This window comes from Miniopterus schreibersii (assembly GCF_964146895.1).
Source record: "Miniopterus schreibersii genome assembly, chromosome: 8".
Taxonomy (NCBI): domain Eukaryota; kingdom Metazoa; phylum Chordata; class Mammalia; order Chiroptera; family Miniopteridae; genus Miniopterus; species Miniopterus schreibersii.
The window spans coordinates 20267029-20289371 of NC_138109.1; the positions used below are offsets into that span (position 1 = coordinate 20267029).

General features: G+C 42.1%; 1 protein-coding gene across 1 annotated transcript in view; it reads left to right on the top strand.

The window, feature by feature from the left end:
• Positions 1 to 13498, top strand: part of AGO4 (argonaute RISC component 4) — a 30128-nt gene extending 16630 nt beyond the window's left edge. Inside the window, exons 14-18 of the mRNA XM_081143933.1 lie at positions 861 to 1176; positions 1323 to 1457; positions 7166 to 7267; positions 7590 to 7789; positions 9667 to 13498. Of these exons, the coding sequence (XP_081000059.1) occupies positions 861 to 1176; positions 1323 to 1457; positions 7166 to 7267; positions 7590 to 7789; positions 9667 to 9775 (862 nt within the window). The 3' untranslated portion in view covers positions 9776 to 13498. The remainder of the gene's footprint in view (positions 1 to 860; positions 1177 to 1322; positions 1458 to 7165; positions 7268 to 7589; positions 7790 to 9666) is intronic.
• Positions 13499 to 22343: the final 8845 nt, after the last annotated feature.

The window sequence follows — 22343 nt, forward strand, 5'->3', positions numbered from 1 at the left end:
TTAACTTTTTGCATTTTAATTTTGATGTGTCTTGGTATGGGCCTCTCTGGGTTCATCTTGTTTTCTTACTGACCGAGATAATATCTGACTTGTTAACTCTAAAATGGTTTTATGCCAAAGTGATTTGAAAAGTTAAATTTAGGGCTGTGGTATTAGCCATTGCCGTGCTTAAGAAGTAGGTAAAATTGAGTGCCTTACTCTTGGACAATCATATCACAGTTCTCATTTTTGTCCTTGAATGAAACTTTGAGGTAATTAAATCCTTTCTGTAACATTGGTAAATAAGGCATACAGACCATAGAGGAAGTTAACCTAAAATCTGAAATCACTTCATTTTACCCCAGACAGCTGAAACAATATAGCATAGTGGCTTAGAGTGCACACTCTGGTGTCAGGCTTCCTGGGTTTGGATTCAAGCCTTACCACTTCCTGTGTGATCTCAGGCAAGTTCATGTAAAATGCTTAGCACAGCGGCTGGTACATAGTTCATGTAAGCTGTTATTATGTTATGTATATGTATGTTAGGAATATGCATTTGTTGTTATATTGTTCAGTACTAGAACCATGTTGTTGGATGATGATATAGAGAGAAAAATACAATGTAGCCTCTGCCCTCAGGGAGGTACCTATTCTTCAGTATCTATTACATCTTTAGTATCAGTTACATGAGATTTCCAGATTTGTGGTGCCTCCTAGATCATACTTCAAGAATCAATACTCAGTCCCAAATCCTACTCTTAAGAATTTACCAGAGAAGCATGCATGGTATTTTTCTCCTTGAGATTGTATCTGGTGAGCTTGCTAAACTCAAACATTTCATCTGTATATCTGAGTGTCAATGTGTCTTTAAATCCGAGCAGGCCATCAGTGTTCCAGCAGCCTGTCATCTTCCTGGGAGCAGATGTCACGCACCCTCCTGCAGGGGACGGGAAGAAGCCTTCCATTGCTGCTGTCGTTGGCAGTATGGATGGTCACCCCAGCCGGTACTGTGCCACTGTTCGGGTGCAGACCTCCCGCCAGGAGATCTCCCAGGAGCTCCTCTATAGTCAGGAGGTAATCCAGGACCTCACTAACATGGTTCGAGAGCTGCTGATCCAATTCTACAAATCCACACGCTTCAAACCCACACGGATCATCTATTACCGTGGAGGGGTATCGGAGGGACAAATGAAGCAGGTACTCTCATTATCCCATAGTTGCCTTTTGGGGCTTCTAGATGTCTGACAGAGCCTCCTTTCATCTATCTGCCACTCTGGGTAAATGAGATCAGAGAGCTACTAGGCGAGTTCTCAATTATATGTCATTCCATTTGTAACTCCTAGGTAGCTTGGCCAGAACTAATAGCAATTCGAAAAGCGTGTATTAGCTTGGAAGAAGATTACCGGCCAGGAATAACCTACATTGTGGTACAGAAAAGACATCACACACGACTCTTCTGTGCAGATAAAACAGAAAGGGTAAGAAAACATAGGCTAAGCTTCATTATTTGATACAAGTAAACGTGTTTTTGAGTGAACATACATACTTTTTTTCCTAAAAGCAGAAGTGCCTAATAATAATTTAATAAATATACTAACTACAGTTAATCTTAGATGATGATTCTGAGTGATACAGGTTTCAAGACTGAATATTTCTCTTGTTTCTAGAGTTTTTAGAGGGGAGGTCAGAAACATGCCAGGTCCACTAGGGTGATACAGGCAATCTTCACAGGGCAGGTTGATCTATCTTTACTTTATTGCCATTTGCCACCTTTTGCTGCCAGTGCCTGAGGCACGGTTCTAGGGCACAAGGGAGAATTTCTCTTCTAAACGATTTTATATCAGTGCAGGGAATTCTTAGGGTATACACTTTGAATATTTATGATGTCACACTTGCTAACCGTGGGCAGGTTCCTTAATTTCTCTAAGCCATAATGTTCCCTACTGTAAAAAGTATTAAGAACAGTACCTGTGTCACAGGGTAGTTGTAAGGATTAAATTAATAAACGAATGTTAATTTGCAGTACAGTTCCCAGCACTTGATAAAAGGCATTTTGTGTAAAGTATCTATTTATAATCGTATATTTATGTGTAAACTAGGTAAGCACATGATATTGGATGACTTTGCTTCTGTGATATTTTTATGATATTCATTTTTTTCCAGGTCCTCCCTGATCCACCCCCAGGGAGACCAGTTCTCTCTGTTGCCTAATTGTGTAATCCTGTGGGTCACTCCCACTATTTTCTAGTATGCCCTTAGTTTTTTCATCTAATCCAAGGCGGAGCTGTTTTTGTTTTCTAAATCATTAGAGGACTGAGGTTTTCTCCTTGGGGCTCCAGGTCCACCAGTCAGCTCAGATTCAAAGTGCTGCCTTCTACATTGCCCAAACCCTGACTCAGTAGTACTTCTTAGGCTCTGCTGATATAAACTGCCTGAATTCTTGCCTAAGCTCTGGGCACAAAACATCCTGCCACCCCCTCCTTAACTGCATATCACCTTTCTGTCCTTCGTCAACTTGCTATCAGTGTAGCTTTTGGACTTGGATTATCTTTCTGAAACCCCAAGTTATCTCACAGATTTGCTCTTTACTATCCAGTGTCACTCCTAACCTTTCAAGATTAACAGTCCCAGTACTCGGTCTACTTGGCACCTCTGACACTTACCAACATCTTCACTTCTCTAAGCATGCCTCTTGCCAATCTCCAGCTCTGAACCGGTCCACTTGCCCATTTCCTTTACTTCTGCTCTTAGGCTGATAGAGATTGCTGAAGCAAAAAGTCATTTGCTTAATAATGAACTGTATTATGAATTCATAATAGCACATCACAGCCAGGCCTTTGAGGCTGTAATTTTTTTCTTCTTCATTTATTTCATTCCCTATTGCATCTGTTCCAAACCTTTGTACTCGTCTCAGCTCTCCAACCCCGTCCATGATGCCTTCATTGCCAACAATTTATATTGCCAACAATAGAACAACCTTCTGTTTCCCTCAGAAAACAAAATCTAGAAGGCATGCATTTTCTTGGCATCCCATCCTCTACTTTCAAATTTAGTTAAATCTTCTTTTTCCTATCTCCTTCCTCACGTCTCAGAGGCAGATCTCTCCACCTGAGCTTCCCCCCTACTTAGGCTTTTGTTTCTAATCCTTTCTGCCTTCTCCAGAGCCTCACTTCATTAATCACCCTTTATTTTCCAAATTTTCAATCTCTCCCATTACTTTTCCTCCTTCTCCTCGCTGTCTAACGTTTCTCAGCTCTTTCTCTTAGTCACCCAAATGAACTTCTCTTCACTCGGCTTCTCCCTTGGTCTACCTGCCACCTTATCTTTCCTGCCTTTCATGATCAAACTTTTAGGAAGAAAATGACTTTCCATCTGTACCTCCTCACGTCACACTTCAGTTCCCTGTAGCCTGACTTCGACTTCAGTGACTCCACTGAAGTTGCTCTTAATGTCTTGCTCATTTTGAATGCAGCCATATCTTGTGGGGTTCCCGCACTGGCCTCTCTGCAGCACCGGCAGTGACTGCCTTCGCTGGCTTCCGCGATGTCGCTGTGCAGGCTCGCTGCCCACCTCTCATCAGGCTTTCTTTCACTCTTCCTCCTCTGTTCATCAAACACTGACGTTTCCTGGCTTCTCATGCTCCTCCTCCTCCTCAATTTCAACTCCCTTTTGTCTCACCCACTTCTCCGGATTCACTCATTTGCGTATAGTTTCCTAAATCTGTATTTCCAGGCACAAACTTTCCTACGTAGCTCCCAACTGGCCCTTCCAGTGACCTACCAGGCAAACTTACTTAGATGTTCTCTGTAGGCATAGTGTCAGTCAGGATAGGCTAGGCCATGTGAAAAACTCTAGCGTCAAGGTGGCTTACAAAGATGTATTTCTTGCTCATGTTACACATTCATTGTGACTCTGTAGCAGCTGCAACCCCGAAAACCTAGGCTGACAGAGAAACATCCGTCTGGAACATTGCCAGCCATTGTAGCAGAGGGGAAAAGAGATACACGGCAAACCCTACGCGGACTCTTAAAGCTTCTGCCCAGAAGTAACACATTTCAGGCCACATTTTATCTGCCAAAGCCAGTTACGTGGCCACTCCTGAGTTAATTGGGTGGGGAAGTATAATCCTTCCCTAGGGAGGCGCATGAGAATATTTGGCACCAGCCATCTATTCTGCCACCGGCGTTTCCAGCAAAACGCGTCTCAACCTTTTACCGACTGTTTCATCCTAACCCAAAACCTGTGCCTCCTCCGGTTTTCTTTTTCTCGTGTTACTTGGCATGACTGTGTATTAAGTTAGCCAAGCTAGAAATGTCAGAGTTGTCTTTAAACTCTTCTCCTCCTTTCCTGTCCCCCCCATGTCCAGTTGGTCAAATAGTCCTCTGCTCTGCTCTGAAATCTCTCGTCTAAGTTCTTTCTCCTGCGTGTTCCCTCCACCGTAGGCAGAGCTCGCCTGTATTGTAGGAGACTCCTAACGGCCTCCCTGTCTTTATTGCTCCCCAAATGCATTCTCCAGGATACAGATCTTACCCTGCCACTCCGCTGCTCAGAAATCTTCATGTCTTCCCATTGCCTACCAAATGCTCTCCTGTGCTGTTCAGTGTTGTCCCAAGTTAGCCAAAACATAACACTTTAGTTCCATCTTTCACCATGCCCTCACACGCCTTCCATTTCCCATGTGCATTGTGCATTTTTATCCCCAGAATGACCACATTCATCCAGCCCCCTCTCTGCTTTTCCTTTATTAAAAAAAATTAAGGTATAATATAGATACAGTAAAATCCGCCCTTTTTAGTGTACTGTTCTGCAAATTTGACACATGCATGTAGTCGTGTAACCATCACCTCAGTAAAGATAGAGAAGAGTCACACACAAAAATTCTCTCACTTGTAGTCAGCCCTTTCCTTTACCTAGTCCCTGGCAACCCCTGATATGTATTCTGTCCCTATAGTTTTATTTTTTCCAGAATGTCACCTAACTGGATTCTCATAGCTTTTGAGACTGGCTTCTTTTACTTAGCATAATGCACTTGTGTCAGTACTTTGTTCCTTTCTATTGCTGAGTAGTATTTCGTAATACGGATGAACCACAGTTTGTTTATCCGTTCCTGTCTTGTGGGGACATTTGGAGAGTTTCCTGTTTTCATCCCAGGCCCCCTTTCAACAGCTGCTTATCCTGTAAGGCATAACTCCACTATTTCCTCCCACGAGCTTTTCCCAGGACCTTCCATAATGCCCTTATCACGTAGCTTGCAGTTCATTGTATATGGTTTCCATGAAAGGCAGGAAGGCATGTTCATTAGGTCTCCCTGGGCCTCTGTCTCTCTTCCCCAACATCTGCTGCAGAGCCTTGCACATGGGTGCTCAAGCAATAATTGTTGAATTGAACATGCCTAGACACCCCTTTCCCCAGGGCATCACCTCTTTAGGCTCTCATCTATAGATTCCAAGATATTTTTTTTAAAAAGAGATTCTCTGGTCCAATAAGTTTGGGAAATGGTATACACTCCATCTCCCTCTTAAAGATTATACCTTATTAAATAAAGGTTCTAAGAATTCATACAATGGAAAAGCCTGTTTAAATTTGGTTCAGCTCAGTATTTCGCAAATTTATTTGACCATAAAACACCCAAATATATCCTGCAGGACTAATATTCCTATAGAGCACACTTTGGGAATCCGTGCTAGAACCATTTTAACTCAGTTACATTGCCTCTTGTTCAGCTAGGATCCCAAGTTCACATCTGAATTTGATGGAATGAGACTTTTCTATACTCATAGATGCACTTATATGCATTGGTGTATGATCCTAAAGGTAACAACAGGTAGAATGGTGCCAAATAAACTCCCATCAAATTTGTGCCTACATGCTAAATAAAATTCCTCATATGGAACCCTGCTGTACAGCAAAAGAGAATGAAAATTGACCAAATAGCAAGATTTTTTTTTCCTCAAGGATATTTTTCCATTGCTTTTTAGAGAGAGAGTAGAAGGGAAAGAGAGAGTGGGAGGGAGAGAGGGAGAGAAACATCAATGTGAGAGAGACACATCAGTTGGTTGCCTTCTGCATGCTCCCCAACCAGGGCCAGGGATCGAGCCTGCAACCGAGGTACATGCCCTTGGCAGAATCGAACCCGGGACCTTTCAGTCTGGGGAACAGCACTCTAACCACTGAGCCAAACCAGTTAGGACCAAATAGCAAGATTTAATTTCTTTCCTTGTAGACATGTTTCTGAAGTCTTCCCTCTGCCTTTCTAGAAGTCTGATTATAGAGTTCTGGCCATAGAAGAACATTAGAATTTTTAAAGTGTAAGAGATCATTACCTAATTTTATAGCTGATTAGATCAAAGCCCAAAGATATTATGTGTTGTTCAAGGAAGGTAGTTAGAAGGCTAGGCCTAGATCTGAAACTCTGGTTCCCGATCCCATTTCAGTGCACTCTTCCTGATAATGGGTATGCCAGTGTCTTCTTTTTTGATCCCCTAAAAATATTAGTTTTGTTGAACCGCAGTTCAAAGAGTTCTACAGCTTAACTTTTACTGCAGGTTATGGATTTTTTAAAAATCCCAAATAAGGAATAAAAGTGATTTTCCTCAGGAAGCTTACCCATCTTAAATGTCTTCTTCTGTGAACATACCAGCATATCATCTGTAAATAGAGAACAAAAATTTAGCCCAAAGCCACTGGTTAAAATAATTCTTTGTCTGGATCTCCCTAGGGAAACCATGGAGTATATTTGTTTGAGAAAATACATATGGATGAAATGGTTGGGCTAAGAGAAAGTTATAGAAAGTTCAGTATCTTGCCCGGCCAGGCATGGCTCAGAGGTTGAGCATCAACCTAGGATCCAGGAGATCTCGGTTCGATACCTGGTCAGGGCACAGGCCCGGGTTGCAGGCTCCATTCCCAGGAGGGGGTGTGCAGGAGGCAGCCGATCAGTGACTGTCTCATCATTGATGTTTCTCTCTCTCCCTCTCCCTTCCTCTCTCTGAAATCAATAAAGGTACATACATATATATATATACATATATATATGTATGTATATGAAAGTTCAACATCTTGAATTAAACTGGTTTGCAAGAGCAGCTTACTAACTTGTGACCAATTAACATAAAAGGAAAAAAAAAATAGCCTGAGCTCAGTTTGTCATATTGGTGACTAATTACACTTTTTTTTTTTTTGGTAGGTGGGTAAAAGCGGCAATGTTCCAGCGGGCACTACCGTGGACAGCACCATCACGCATCCATCCGAGTTCGACTTTTACCTCTGTAGTCACGCGGGAATTCAGGTAACTTGGAAGCGGGTCCAGATCTCTGACTTGATAGGGAGATGTTTGCAGAGTCAGCAACTAGCCTGAGTAGACTTGTCATTATATTCACCATGTCACCGTGTTTCACTTTGTTAATGCTCATATCCTAGAACTGTTATCTTTTGGTCTGGGTATCTGCTTGTAGGTGTGCTAAGCAGGAATACTTCTGAGTTTAAGGAGTAGATTTCAGTTCTTCTCTCAGTTCTTGCTATTGACCAAATAGCAAGATTTAATTTATTTCATTGTAAATACGTAGTCAACCCATGTCAGGGATATATTAATCATAAAGCTCTCTCTCCAGGGAACCAGTCGTCCTTCACATTACCAGGTCTTGTGGGATGACAACTGCTTCACCGCAGACGAGCTCCAGCTACTGACTTACCAGCTATGTCACACCTACGTGCGGTGCACTCGCTCGGTCTCTATTCCAGCCCCTGCATATTATGCCCGGCTTGTAGCATTCAGAGCAAGGTATCATCTGGTGGATAAAGATCATGACAGGCAAGTTTCTCAGGCACAAGAAAATCTCTTTCTGTCTATATTAGCAGCATGTTAAAAAGAAAGAAAAGAGCTGCTACAGAAAACTTTTTGGAGGAGTTAGTCTTCCTTTTAAGGTTTAAATTGCAAGCAGTGAATAAAATTGCATGTGCCTTTGAGAGCTTATAATGGACTTTTGGTCCAAGAAGTGTTCAGGCCTGTTTATACTTACTTGTATGGTGTGTCTAAAGTCGGCCCCCAAGGAAGGGAATCTAACTTGGAGTTCCCTGTGGTTTTCCTATAGAGCCAAATGCATTTCAGTTCTGCTCAGGTCCTGAGCAGCCTCAGAAGGTGGCCAGCACAGTGCCCTGGCTCCAATCAGAAGAGTCACAGGCCTGTGAGTTCCACTTCATACAAGGGAAAGTCTTAACCAGTTCACTTTTCTTTCAGTTCAGTCTGGAAGAATGCACTAGAGTGAACCTGGGTGTGTGTGTGTAGGAGAGGTGTGTCATACCATTCTCACCCCCAAATAGGGATCTCAAGAGAATGAGACATTTTGACCCATTACTGAGTTACTATTAAATAGCTAAACAAGCTCCCTACAGTAATTTTCTTTTCCAAATGACCATCTGTGAAGTGTAGCAGTTTCTGGGCTCTTCCCCAAATCCAAATTCAGCTGCTAAATAGTAGACATTCCACTGCAGATCTATTTCTGTAAGGGTTGAAAAGATACTCTATGAAAAATGCCCAGCTATGACTTTGTATCTTCCATTCCATAATATACATTCATTGAACACATTTATTAATATTGACTGTGTGCCCAGCACTGTGCTAAGTACTAAAAATACTAAATGAGGAAGACATATTTCCTGGGATTTTGTTTCAGTATGGGAGACAATACAGGTACACATAGAACTGACAGTTATCTCAAAGGAAAATCGGTGAATATGCAGTGGGACATCACAGGAAAGGCTGTTTGAGAAGATTGCATGGCTGGATGGGTAGGATTTGGCTCTACAAAGAAGAGAAAAGGGTTTTCCAGGCAGAGGGGACAATGGACACAAAGAAGAAAAAGCAAGTGACATGTTTGGACAATAGCAAGTTTTCTTTGGCTGAAACATATGAAAGGGGACCAGCAGGCATGAAGCTGGAAAAATATGTTAGAGCAAGATTACCTTTGTTAAATGTAAAAAGCTATTCCTGGGATTAAATAGACAGTACTAAACAGTTAATTGGGTGTGAATGGGTGAGAGAAGTCAGAAGAGGAATGGCGATGTACAGTTTACCAAGTCCTTTATAGCACACAGTACCCTTAAGAAGTTTGTTTAGAAGTTGCTATTGTTATCCTAAAAGACCAAAGTTCAAAGGTGGTGTTACTTGTCCAAGGTCATATAGCTAGTGAGGAGAAGAGAAGAAGAAATTGGTGGCATAATAACATTTGCTGAGTATCTACTATGTTCCAGCGCCGTGCTAGGCACATAAATCCATTCATTTATTCAACACATGGTTATTGAGGCTATGCTATGTGCCAGCTACTAGAGATTTGGTGGTGAGTAAGATAGACAGAGTTGCTGCTTTCTTGGAGTTTATGTCCTTGTGGGGAAATAAATAATTATCCAATTACTAATTTAATTTTAATTGTGTTTCTTTCAAATGAAAGAAAAGTAGAGGGTTCCTTGGAAGTATGTTCTAGGTGGCACTGATCTGAACTTTGGAGTCAGGGAAAATTTCTTTGGGGAAAATGGCATTTGACCGAAGCCTAAAGACAAGTAGGCACTGACCAGCCTAAGATCTTGTATCCAGTACTACTTGTGCTATTTGAAACATGTGAAGTTTGACATGGTCTTTTATTACACCTGGGTTTTTTTGTTTGTCTCTTTTTTTCTTTATTCTCTTTACAGTGCAGAAGGCAGTCATGTGTCAGGACAGAGCAACGGCCGAGATCCTCAGGCCTTGGCTAAAGCTGTGCAAATCCACCATGATACCCAGCACACAATGTATTTTGCCTGAGCGTCTCAGAAGAGCTCAACCCATTTGGCACCCCATGCAGCCTCAAAACGTTTCACATGCCTACCAGCGTACTAGAGAGCCAAGCTGACTTCAGTTTGTCTCCTACCAGCAGCTCGGAATAGTTGCACTGAATAAATACTTCGCAGCACTGTCTGATGCATCAACAAAATTGAGCCATTTTTTTAAAGTAATAGATACTCATAGCTTGTCTTTTCTGATGCACTGGACTGAATTTTTACCTCAACGTGCAAAGGCTGGTCAGCCCGAACTTTCTAAAGGACTTCACAAGAAAGATTTCTATGGAATATTTTGCTAGCTGCGGTGTTCACCGCATCCTTCTAGTCTTACAAGAGAAGATTATTCCGTTTTTCTGTATCATCAAGCGGGATGTGTGCATCAGTGGGAGAGGAAAACCAAACAGTCTACTTCAGTTTAGCGTAACTATTTAATTGTGTGGGTCCATAGACTTTTTAAAGGAGATTTCTGACTTCGCCACTGTAAATGCCTTTAACGAGCATTAATTTTTTGAAAGTTTTACAGAGTTTTATTAGTTTTACTAGTTTATCTTACTGATCTATACAGACTTGTGCTGGTGTAAGTACAGGCTGCCAGGCAATTGCACTATATTTGGCTCCAGATTCAAATAGGCAGTTCTCTTATCTGGTTGACTCTTGTGAATGTGTAATACAAACAGGTGTAATGCATGTCACAGTGACAGATAACACTGCCATGGTCAAAAGTACCCATGTTTCCCCCCTCCCCCTTTGGAAAAACAATTAGCTTTTAGTATATTTCAGACTTCTCAAAAGTGCCCATTTTATGCTGCTGTGTGGTTTGTCAGATCTAAATGATTTTTAAGCTTTTCTCACAGAAAGTTAACTTTGGCAATAAGCATTTTTTAAGGTCCCTTCACTCCCCTCACCCCCACTGACAATGAGTTTTTCTAGATGAAATTTTGTGTATAATTTTATCAACTATTTCTTATAGATCATAATCTGGCAATTTCTGAAATCAGTCAGAAAAGACATATATTTCCATGCGTTTTTAAAGAATTATTTTTTATCTGTTTTATAGTCATAGTTGGTGTCCTGTCACTTTGTTTTGAAATAAGCTAGAACCAGGATGCTTCCTTACTGGATAGGCTTTGCCGATCCTTAAGGTACATTGAGTGATGCTGCAACTTGCAAAAATGTACCAGCATTTTAAACATTTTCCTGGGAATCAAGGTTACTTACACAGTTACTCGCAGTGCAAATCAAATTTTGTGCTTCTCTTTCAACCTGAAATGTAATGTACTTGGTGAGGTTTCCTTCCTTTGAGTAAAGTAGAGCTGCATACAAAGGTTGATTTTTCTTAGATTCTGGATTCCATTCACGGGGAGATGGAATTCCTTTCTTGTCCACACAAAGGGAGTCGATCTAAAGCAAGCATCAGTTACCAAGTAGGGGGAAATGTATTTTGTATTTAGTGTAGATAATACTTTGTGAATGGACAACAGTTACATAGAGTCTCGGTAGTTCCAGCCAGTGTTGCCCAGCCCCAATTTCACTGACAGGCAATTCTCTTTCCTGGAACCTCAGGAGTGAGAGCTGGAAACGGGGATAAAAGGCCCAGAGCCAGACTCCACGTGGATGAGGAAGGTGCTGGGGGAAGAGATAGATACAATGTGGTAAACGGCGTTTGCCGCCTCTGCCTGGAAACACTGGATCTGATGGTGAAGGGTGTTTGCTTGAACTCATTAGCTGGTCCAAATCTTTTAAACTAGCCTTCTCAAAATCCCAGCAATATAAAGCCCTGTTTTCCTTCAGTCTTTTAGACAAGCTTGTAAATACATTGAAGTTTACATTTCTATGTGCTGTCGGTCAGCGGCGCCACCACTGTTTGCTGGGACTGGTCTCTGAGAGTTTTATAATGTGTATCGAGTTCCTGTAGCGCATTAAGATGGGTTAGACATCCTTTATTCTCTGCGTACAGTGAGATGAAAGCAAGCTCTGTAATTGAGGCACATGGTGAAAGAAATGGCAGATGTTAATTTCTTAAGATTTTCCTTTTTTGCAAATACCTCACTTGGATACTACAAATCAGGACATGTTGGTGAGGGGCTGGCTACTGCTTTTATTCACACTTGTTCAGGGAGAGCACAGAAAATACCCGTCAGCGTGGCCACCCTGGACCCAAGAGGAGGAAAAACAAACTTTTTTTAGGAAGAGGTCTCACTGGAGTCCTGGATGTGAAGAACTCTTGGTGGCTGGCTGGCTGGCTGGCCGGCCAGCGGGCACCACACCTGCACTTGAGTGCCTCGGGCTTGCTTGTTTCTAACGCACAGAAGCAGCGTCACTTCTCACCATCTCCTGGCATGAATGGAGCAGGGAGCAAGGCAGAGTGCCTGGAAGCCCTGATTCACTTGCCTGCAGTTGGGCTAAACGCTCGACCTTGAACTCTACGGTTTGTACGACCTCAGTCAGTCCTAGCACACTGGGGCAAATGAGTGTGGTGGTGGAGGAAACGCCGGGAGGCCTATTTTTATAGGAAAACCGTACCTTTAATGGTGCAACGCTGTCATTTTGGACGAAAGGAAAGAAATATGGAAGAACTGGGATTATTGAAAAAAACTTGCTGAGGGATGAATCTTTAAGAAGTAATCACTGCAGAATCAGAGTTGCCGCAATCCTATTGCAAGCAAGTCTGAATGCGTAGTTTCAATTGGGCTTGACAATTTGAATTTGTAACGCTCTGGACTGACTGAATCGTTATGCATGTGTCAATCAATGGGAGGTGTGCATTCTCTAGACGTAGGTGTAGGATGCTTGGTTTTTTTAAATGCAGCCTGTTTAGGCACTGTCATGTAGTGTGAAAGATTTAAATGTAGCAATGCTAAAGAGTAACAATTTGGGGACAAGGTGCGGGGACATTAAGAGAGTGGTGAACATCCAAATGATGAACCAGTTATGTTTTGTTAGTTGTTGAACCCTGAGCAATTTATAAAGAGAACTAGCTGGCTTAATGCCGCTAGTTCTAGGCAGGCAGAACCTACTCATTTTTACTGTAAATTCTAGATGCTGCTTCCAAAGGTGATGACTTACAAGCAGACATATTCTATATGGTCTGTATTTTAGGATCTGGTGCCCATGCTATATCAGAGCTTAGCTACCTGGCTCAGCTACCTGCCCGTCCTGTGGGAAAGGGTAATCCACTGTTTAACAAGGCTCACCCTCTCCACCCTGCCCTAGCGACCCTTTGTTAACGTGCTGTAAGATTTTCTTGCCCGATAGCAAGGCGGTAACTCTGCTTTCATTCTAAGAAAGTGGAGGCTGAGGGCATTGTATCAATATGGCTTCAACTCCAAGGATTTTTCCTTGTAAAATGAAAGGGAAGATCTTGTTATTGATTTACCATTTTCTTATCCCTTGCTATTGACATGTTCATGCTCTTTCTGTGTCTAGTAGCTGAAAATGTTTGCATTTGCTCATTTGACTAATGGTGTAATTTTTGTTTCTATATTGTTAGACCTGTAATGTTTCAAAATGTATTTTATTAAATTTGGACTGGATGTATGTCTCTAGCAATACGAGGTACTTTCTAAACTATTAAGGGAGGGGTGGTAGCCCCATATTGAGGTAAGATGATGGTGGTTTAAATTTTGTAATTTTTTTTGGCCTGCAGGGATATTTTGTGTTCATGTGTCCAAAAAAGAATAAATTGGCATTCTTGTGCCAAAAGTTGTTTTTCTTGTCAATTGCCTAATAAATATGAGTATACTGTTATGGCAATACACATGGTTGCTTTTAAAAAACAATTTCCTCATTTAAAGAAATGAAGAACAGTGGGAAAACTGTGTTTTTTAACTCCTGGGTCACCATTTTATAAATTGTTATTTAGGAATTTTAGAAGAGCTTCTCAAAACATTTCACATATGGAAACTTTTTCAAGATTCAACAGGGCTCTAGGTATAGCTCTTAAAGGGAAGATCTATTTAAGTGACATTTTGAGAAAAATCTGCAATTTCCAGAGGGCAGGATGGCCACATACTTTATAAGACTGACTTCAGAGGAAGGGTTGCCCAAATTCACCCATCCTGGGGCTCTCTAATCTCATGGCTTTTTAAAAAATTTTCACCTTGCCCGGCTGGTATGGTTCAGTGGTTGAGTGTCAACCCATGAACCTGAAGATCACAGTTCGATTCCCAGTCAGGGCACATGCCCGGGTTGCAGGCTCGATCCCCAGTGGGGGGCGTGCAGGAGGCAGCCAATCAATGACTCTCTCTCAGCATTGATCTCTCTCTCTCTCTCTCTGCCCCCTCTCCCTTCCTCTCTCTGAAATCAGCAAAAAAAAATATTTTTTTAAAAGTGGAGGAAATATATTTTTAAAATAATAATAAAATAAAAATAAAAAATTCTCACCAGCAAAGCCCTTTTGTTAAGTTATGGCAGGGATAACACAGAGATTTGCACAATATGCCTCTTATCCTCTGGGAATTTATAGCTTACCAGAGGAACAAATCCTGTGTGCACTAACTTTACTACAGGTAATTTTTTTTTCTCCATCAGCACAATATCCCTTTTTCCATATTTATCCATTATCAAACATTTTTCATGAGCCAGAGGTATGCCAAGTTCTACCTAGGTGCCAGGAACACAGAAGAGTAAAAACAATTCTTCATTCTAATGTGGCATGGGTTGGGGAAGAGGCAGCGACACTAACATTATCTGAGTGCCTAGGACACTCCAATCGCTACATATTGATATCTTTAGTCCCAGCAACAGTCCTTGGAGATTGATATCGATACGCCCATTTTAAAGATGAGTCAGCTTCAAAGAGGTTAAATAGCACATGATTACTGAGTGGCAAAAGCTAGAATTTGAATCCAGACATAACTTCATACAGCTGCTATTGAGCATGAAATTATAGGAACTTAGAAAGGGAAACAACAACTTTTGCCATGGGGAGTCAGAAAGACTTTACAGTGATGGCGAATTTTAGGATAGATCATGGAGCAGTAGGAGTTTGCCAGATGGGAAAGGGATACTAGACACACTGTTTCCTTGCAGTAGATTATGATAGCTATAATTTTTATTTACCCAAATGCTTTCCCTTTCGCCTTTCGGGTGATAGAATTACTTTCTTCGGGGAACTCTTATTTTGTGTGTTTCAGATGAATCCAAATGGCCTTCTTTCTACTTCATTTCCCACCATTTCTGTCATGTTCGTGTCCATCCTTGAATCAGTCACTGGGGATGTGTTACACCAACAAAAATGACTCATGTGGCCACTCCTGGGTGTTTGGGGGGGTGGGGTGGGGAGTGGGGGAATGGGGATGAGGGAATGGGGAGGAGGAGGGGGTGGCAGTTGACCAGCAAGTCTGAAAGTCAGACTGCTCAGCACCATTGTAAGGCATGTGCCTCCCCCCTTCCCCCCCCATCTCTTGACTCTGATTTCCTCTATGTTGACTATTCTCCAGAAGGTAGTGGCAAATCTTTAAGGAGAAGAGGGGCAAAATCAGACAGAAAAACTAACAACTGTATTACAAATTGTTTGTACAAGTTTAACAAACATTTCTGGAGCTCCTATTGTGTGCTAGGAAATATAAAGATGAAAGACAAGGTCTGGGCATTGAAAGGTTCACTTGTAAACTTGAGGGTCACACATGTAACAATGTAGCTTTGAGGGTTAAATGCTATGAGAATGTATACACGGAAACACGGGACCACTTAGAGAGGTTCCTAACCCGGCCTAGGGGATCAAGGAAGGCTACTTAGAGGAAGCGATGACTCAGAGAGAGCTGTCTCATAAAGAACAGCAAGAGTTTTATAAAAGCAAGGTGAAAGAAGGTATTCCAGGAATTCTCATCTTGGGCAAAAGGCACAGAAGGAAAAAAACAAAAACATGACTTGTTTGGATGAATTCCAAGTAATTTCAGTTCTCTTAGATTTTAAGGGATGAGAGAGGCTTTGAAGGTGATAAGGTTGGACTACAGAGGCAAGCACTGGTTCCTGACAGGACAGGACTTGAATGGCATTCCAAGGAGTTTAGAGTTTATCCCGTAGGTGCAGGGGAGTAGCAGTCTGACTTGTGTTAGTTATGCTGGCAGTCGTGTGATGGGTCGGTTGAAGCTGAAGTTCTGCTGAAGGGAAGTTAGAGTTTTATTACAACAGCCCAAGCAAAAGATGATGAGGCTTGAACTTGAGCAGTGAGAGTTGGAGAGAAGGAACAGACCCAAGATACTCGGAAAGTAGGAAAAGCAGAACTTAGTGGAATTGGATATGGAGAGTGAGGGGAATGAGGTAGACTCATTAGGAGGGCTCCCAGGTTTCTGGCTTTGGTAGCTGGATAGATAATAGTGTCACTGAGCGGATGAACACAGAAGAAGCAGTAGATTTGTGATTTGTGGGAAGGAGGAAGGATGTAAGTTCAGTTTTGAACAAACTAGATTTGAGGGTAGCACATGTGGACTGGAGAGAGATTGGAAGCCATCGATACATTAGTAGTGATTAAAACCATTCCAATGTGCAGTCAACTATTAAAAATAATGCTGCTATGAACATGAATATACAAATATCTCTTCAAGACCCTGCTTTCAATCCGTGTGGCTATATACCCAGAAGTGGAATTACTGGATCATACTCTGTGTTTAATTTTTTGAGAAACCACTATACTGTTTTCCATAGTGGCTGCACCATTTTACATTCCCACCAACAGGCATCATCTAATCCATAGAGGGCCCAAATAGAACAAAAGGGAAAGGAAGGGTGAATTTCCTCTCTTCTTAAGCTGGGACATCTTTCTGATATCAGAGCTCCTGATTCTCAGACTTTAGGATTTATCATTAGCCGCCTCCTAAGTTCTTAGGACTTCTTTGGACTCAGACTGGTTCTCTAGCTTAAAGATGGCATATTGTACTACTTTTTGGCTTCCGTAACTACATGAGCCCAATTCTATAATAAATCTCCTCTTATCTCTCTCCCTCTTTATATATCCCATTAATTCTGGTTCTCTGGAGAACCCTTTACTAAAACAGAAAGTAATTGCCTTTTTACCTCTTACTACTTTTATTATCTTCTCTTTGTTCTTGATTTTTAACACTTTTACTGTGATAGGCCTAACTACCTTTGTATTTATTCTGCTTAAAACTTTGTCTTACTCATCTTCATAAATCCAGCAGAGTGTCAGACATGTAGTAGCTACTCTTTAATCTGTGTTAAACAAATGAAATCCATAGCTTCCCACAGATATTTAAGGAAGCAATGCTTGAATTCCCCCCCACCCTGCACTTTGTTCTTCCAGTGACTCTATTCTGAATTCCAATCTTTGTGATCTCTTTCCTGGCCCCTGTTCCTGGCCCCTGGACTTAATTGGCATTGAGACATGGTTTTTCTCATGTTGAATTCTACTTTCTCCAGCTGCTTTTACTCGGCTACCCTCAGAGTCTCAGTGTCCCATGGGACATTAATCCCCTACCCCCAACCCAGTGTGTGTGTGGGGGGGGGGAGCAATTCAGACATTAGAAATAATGAAGAAGAGTTTTAAAATTCTTGTTAAAAAAGATACCACCCTCCCACCCCCCCAGCAATGGGCAAGGAGACACCTGATTGGTAGTGTTGCTTTTATATCAATCAGGGGCAAAGCAGATGTATAGTCCTTAGTTCATCCTAGCTTGATGTCTGTGTTGGTGGCCAGAGCTGTTTCATGCCTGAGGCACATTAAAAAAAAAAGATACCAAACACAATGGCAATTTATTTTACATATTATCTTTCAATGTACACACATTTTTTCCAATCCTCACTGGAAGATATGTTTAGAGAGAGGAAGAGAGAGAGAAACATCGATGTGAGAGATAAACATCCATCAGTTGCCTAAGTACGTGGCCTGAATGGGAATTGAACCCACAACCTTTTGGTGTATGGGACTACCCTCCAACCAACTGAGCCAGCTGGCCAGGGGTGTACACACATTTTTATACAGTTAAAATCTTTTTTTTTTTTTAAATATATCTTTATTGATTTCAGAGAGTGAGGAAGGGAGAGGGAGAGAGAGAGAGATAGATACATCAATGATGAGAGTCATTGATCGGCTGCCTCCTGCATGCCCTCAACTGGGGATTGAGCCCACAACCCGGGCGTGTGCCCTGACCGGGAATCGAACACTGATTGCCTGGATCCTAGGTTGATGCTCAACCGCTGAGCCACACCCAGCAGGGCTAAAATCTTAATATGCTGTGTTATTTCATTAACTATTACATAATGAACTATTATCCTTTTTAAATAGACTGAAGTCTTGCCCGGCCTGTGTGGCTCAGCGGTTGAGCATCTACCTAGGACCCAGGAGATGGAGGTTCGATTCTCGGTCAGGGCACATGCCCAGGTTGTGGGCTCGATCCCCAGCAGGGGGCATGCAGGAGGCAGCCGATCAATGACTCTCATCACTGATGTTTCTCTCTCCCTCTCTCCCTCTCCCTTCCTCTCTCTGAAATCAATAAAAAATAATCTCTTAAAAAAAAAAGATGGAAGTCTTATCATTTTGTCGTCAGAGTGATTCATTTGGCAAGCATTTACTGAGTACCTCCTGCCTGGCTGGCATTGTGTAAGGCATCAGGGCTATGAAGATAAATAAGGTAAATAAATTTCAGTTTTTCTTTGTTTATTCCTTTTGTTTGTTTTGTTTTGTGTTTGGATCCCTGTTTTATTCCATTGATCTATTTTTTTTCCCTTTACTTACTGATTTAAGTGGCCTTTGTTCTGATATTTGGTAAGGCAAAAAATGATGGTTTTACTTTATGCTTTTAAGATTTTTACATATTTAGAGAGAGGAGGAGGAAAGGGAAAAGCTACCTTGACAAAGGAGAACAGCGAAGTGTTGCCACACGCACCACAGGAAGCGCAAGCAGGGCCACGTGGGAGGGAATGTCAGGAAGTTGTCACGAAGGCAGGAAGCCTTGAGCTGAGTTTTGAAATATGAGCAGGTTTCACCAGTCAGGCGAAGATGTTGAGGTTTTAGGGGGTTAATAAATCATACCCTCTTCCCTACACCAGTTCCGAACCAACTGAAAAATAGACGTAGATAGTTGGATGGAGGGCAGGATGTCAACTTCATTGCTGATAAGATCTAGATAAGAGGACTTGCTTAGAAGACAAATGAGAGTGCCAACATTCCTCTCTGCTTAACGTGCTTGCCTGCTCCGTTACCATAAGCACAGGACAACCTTGGCTTCCTACTTTTCCAAGTTTACTGATAATTGTTTTCCCAGTCAACAAAAGAGAAACTTTACTGAGGCCCCCAGGACACAGGATTCAGGCAGAAGGCTACCCTGTGAGCTCCAGGAGGTGGTGGAGGGGCCTTATTTAACCTTCTTCTTGGGGTGCAGGTTGTTGGCCTGGCTCACTTCTTGCTGCAGTTGACAGCGTGGGGGTGCAGGCGGGTGTAACACTTGCAGCAGATGATCTTTTTTTTTTTTGTTAATCCTCACCCGAGGATATTTTTTTCCATTTTAGAGAGGGTAGAAGGGAGCGGGGAGAGAGAGAGAGAAACATCAATGTGAGAGAGACACATCCATTGGTTGCTTCCCACACATACCCCAACCGGGCCAGGGATCAAACCTGCAACCCAGTGGTGTCCTTGATGGGGAATCGAACCCCTGACCCTTTGCCATGCGCTCTAACCACTGAGACAAACCGCTATGGTGCTTCTTGTCACAGTTCTACTTCTGGGCTCGACGATGCCACCCCTCAGAGGAAGCACCAAGTGCAGGGTGGACTCTTTCTGAATGTTGTAGTCTGAGAGAGTGCGGCCATCCTCCAGCTGTTTGCCCACAAAAATCAGATGCTGCTGATCAGGGGGGATGCCCTTCTCATCTTGGATTTTATTTATTTTTTAAAATACGCCTTTATTGATTTCAGAGAGAGGGAGGGAGAAGGAGAGAGAGAGAGATAGAAATATCAATGATGAGTCATTGATCGGCTGCCTCCTGCACGTCCCTCGCAGGGGATCAAGCCCACAAACCAGGCACATGCCCTGTCCGGGAATCGAACCACAATCTCCTGGATCATAGGCCGATACTCAACTGCTGGGCCATGCCAGCTGGGCAGCAGACTCACTCTAAAGTCCTCTCTCTCTGTCTCTCTCCCTTTCTCACTCTCTTTTATGGTCTTGTTGGGGATGCCCAGGTGGCAAGGAATTGTAAGGGACACCTAGGAGCTAGGAGCAGCTTCTAGCTGCCGGCCAACAAAAAACAGCTCTCAGTTATACAGCTGCAGTGAACTGAATGCTGTTAACAAACACACGGACTGGAAAGTGGATTTTTTCCTAGTCAAGCCTCCAGATAAGAACCCAGCCCTGGCCTACACTTTGATTACAGCCAGTGAGATGATAAGGAGAGAATCTAGCTAAACTATGCCCGGACTCTTGACCTACAGAGACTGTGAGATAATAAATGTGTATTTGTTTAAACCTTCAAATTTGTGGTAATATGTTATTCAGCAATAAATAGATAACAACTCCACAACCTGATCTCATGACTTATTATAAAGCTACTATAATTGAGAACGTGTGGTATGGGCATAAAGATAGAGACAGACAGATTTATGGAACAGAATAGAGAGTTCATAAAATAGCTCAAAATGCATCACAGACCTCAATATACAAGCAAAAACTACAAAACTTCTAGAAGAAAACATGGAAGAAAATCTTAGTGACTTTGAGTTTGGCAATGATTTAAAAAATATAACACAAAAAGCATTAACTATATAAGAAAATATTAATAAATTGGATTTCATGAAAAATAAAATTTTTTGCTCTTTAAAAGATGCTGCTATGAAAATGAAGAGGCAAGCCATATCTGAAAGAAGATATTTGCAAAACATATATCCGAAAAAGGACTAGTGTCTAGAATTCTTACAATTCTTTGAATTCTTACAATTTAATAAGACAATTCAATTTAAAAATGGTTAAAACATTTGAACAAACACCTAAGGAAATACACAAATGGCAAATAAGCATTTGAAAAGACATTGAACATAATTTCTCATTTGGAAAGTGTAACTTGAGGCCACAATGAGATACCATCATACTCCCTCTGGAAGACTAAAATTAAAAAGACTGAGCATACCAAGTGTTCAGAAGGATGTGGAGCAACTGTAATTCTCATATACTTCTGTGAGAATGTAAACTATGCAGTCACTTTGGAAAACAGTTTGCCCTGATGGGGTAGCACAGTTAGTTAGAGCATCCTCCCGATATGCCAACGTTGCAGGTTCAATCTCCGGTCAGGGTATATACAAGAAGCAACCAGTGAATGCATAAATAAGTGGAACAACACATCTATGTCTCTCTCTCTCTCTCTCAAAAATCAATCAATAAAACAAACAAATAAATAAAAGTTATGCACTTACCGTAAGATCCAGCCATTCCACCCCTAGATATTTACCCAAGCAAATGTCCAAATGCTCATAGCTGGGTGTTGTTGTTTTTTATCTTTATTGATTTCAGAGAGAGGTAGGGAGAGAGAGAGATAGAAACATCAATGATGAGAGAGTCATTGATCGGCTGCCTCCTGCACACCCCTGACTGGGGATCAAGCCCACAACCCGGGCGTGTGCCCTGACCGGGAATCGAACCGATGATCCTAGGTCGATGCTCAACCACTGAGCCACGCCTGGCTGGGCTGCTCATAGCAGTTTTATTTGCAGAGGCCTCAAACTGAAAACAGCCCAAATGCCCATCAACATGGAAAAGAAAAGGTTACCTATCCAGGTAATGGAATGCTATCAGCAGCAAAAAGCAGTGAACTATTGATACACACAACATGGGTGAATCTCAAAATAATTTTGGTGAGAGAAGCAGCCAATAATAATAATAATAATAATAATAATAATAATTTATTCTGGTTATATGAAATACTAGGAAATAAAAACTCGTCTATGGTGACAGAAAACAGATCAGTGGTTGCAGTGAGGGAAGGCAAAAAGACAAGATGCAGGACTACAAAGGGGCAGGAGGAAACTTTTGAGGGTGATGGATATGTTCATTATCACATTGTGTGTGTGTGTATGTGTTTATATATATAGATAGATGATATAGATAGATATAGATATATAGATATAGATTTTTTTTTTTTTTAGAGTAAGAGAGGGAGAGAGAGAGAAACATCAATGTGAGGGAGAAACATCCATCAGTTGCCTCCCTGACGCACCCGACTGGGGATCAAACCTGCAACCTGGATACGCGCCCTGCCCAGAATGAACCCGCAAGCTTTTGGCGCCCCGGGCAATGTTCCAAGGAACGGAGCCACCCGGCCAGGGCATGTTCATTGTCTTGATTGTAGCGATGGGTTCACATGTGTATACCTCTGTCAAAACTCATCAGATTGCACACTTTAAATATGTGAAACGTACTGAAGGTCACTGCAACCTCGATTGAACTGGGGTGGGTAAGCACGAGCGCAAGCTCTCCGAGGGCCTGAGGGTCTGAAATTGGCCGGAGGGCGGAGCTAGGCCGCGCATGCTCGGTCCTTGCCCCATGCCCACCAATCAGATCCTTGCCGGGAGGCCCGGCGCGGCCGCGGCGGGCGCCATAGTGA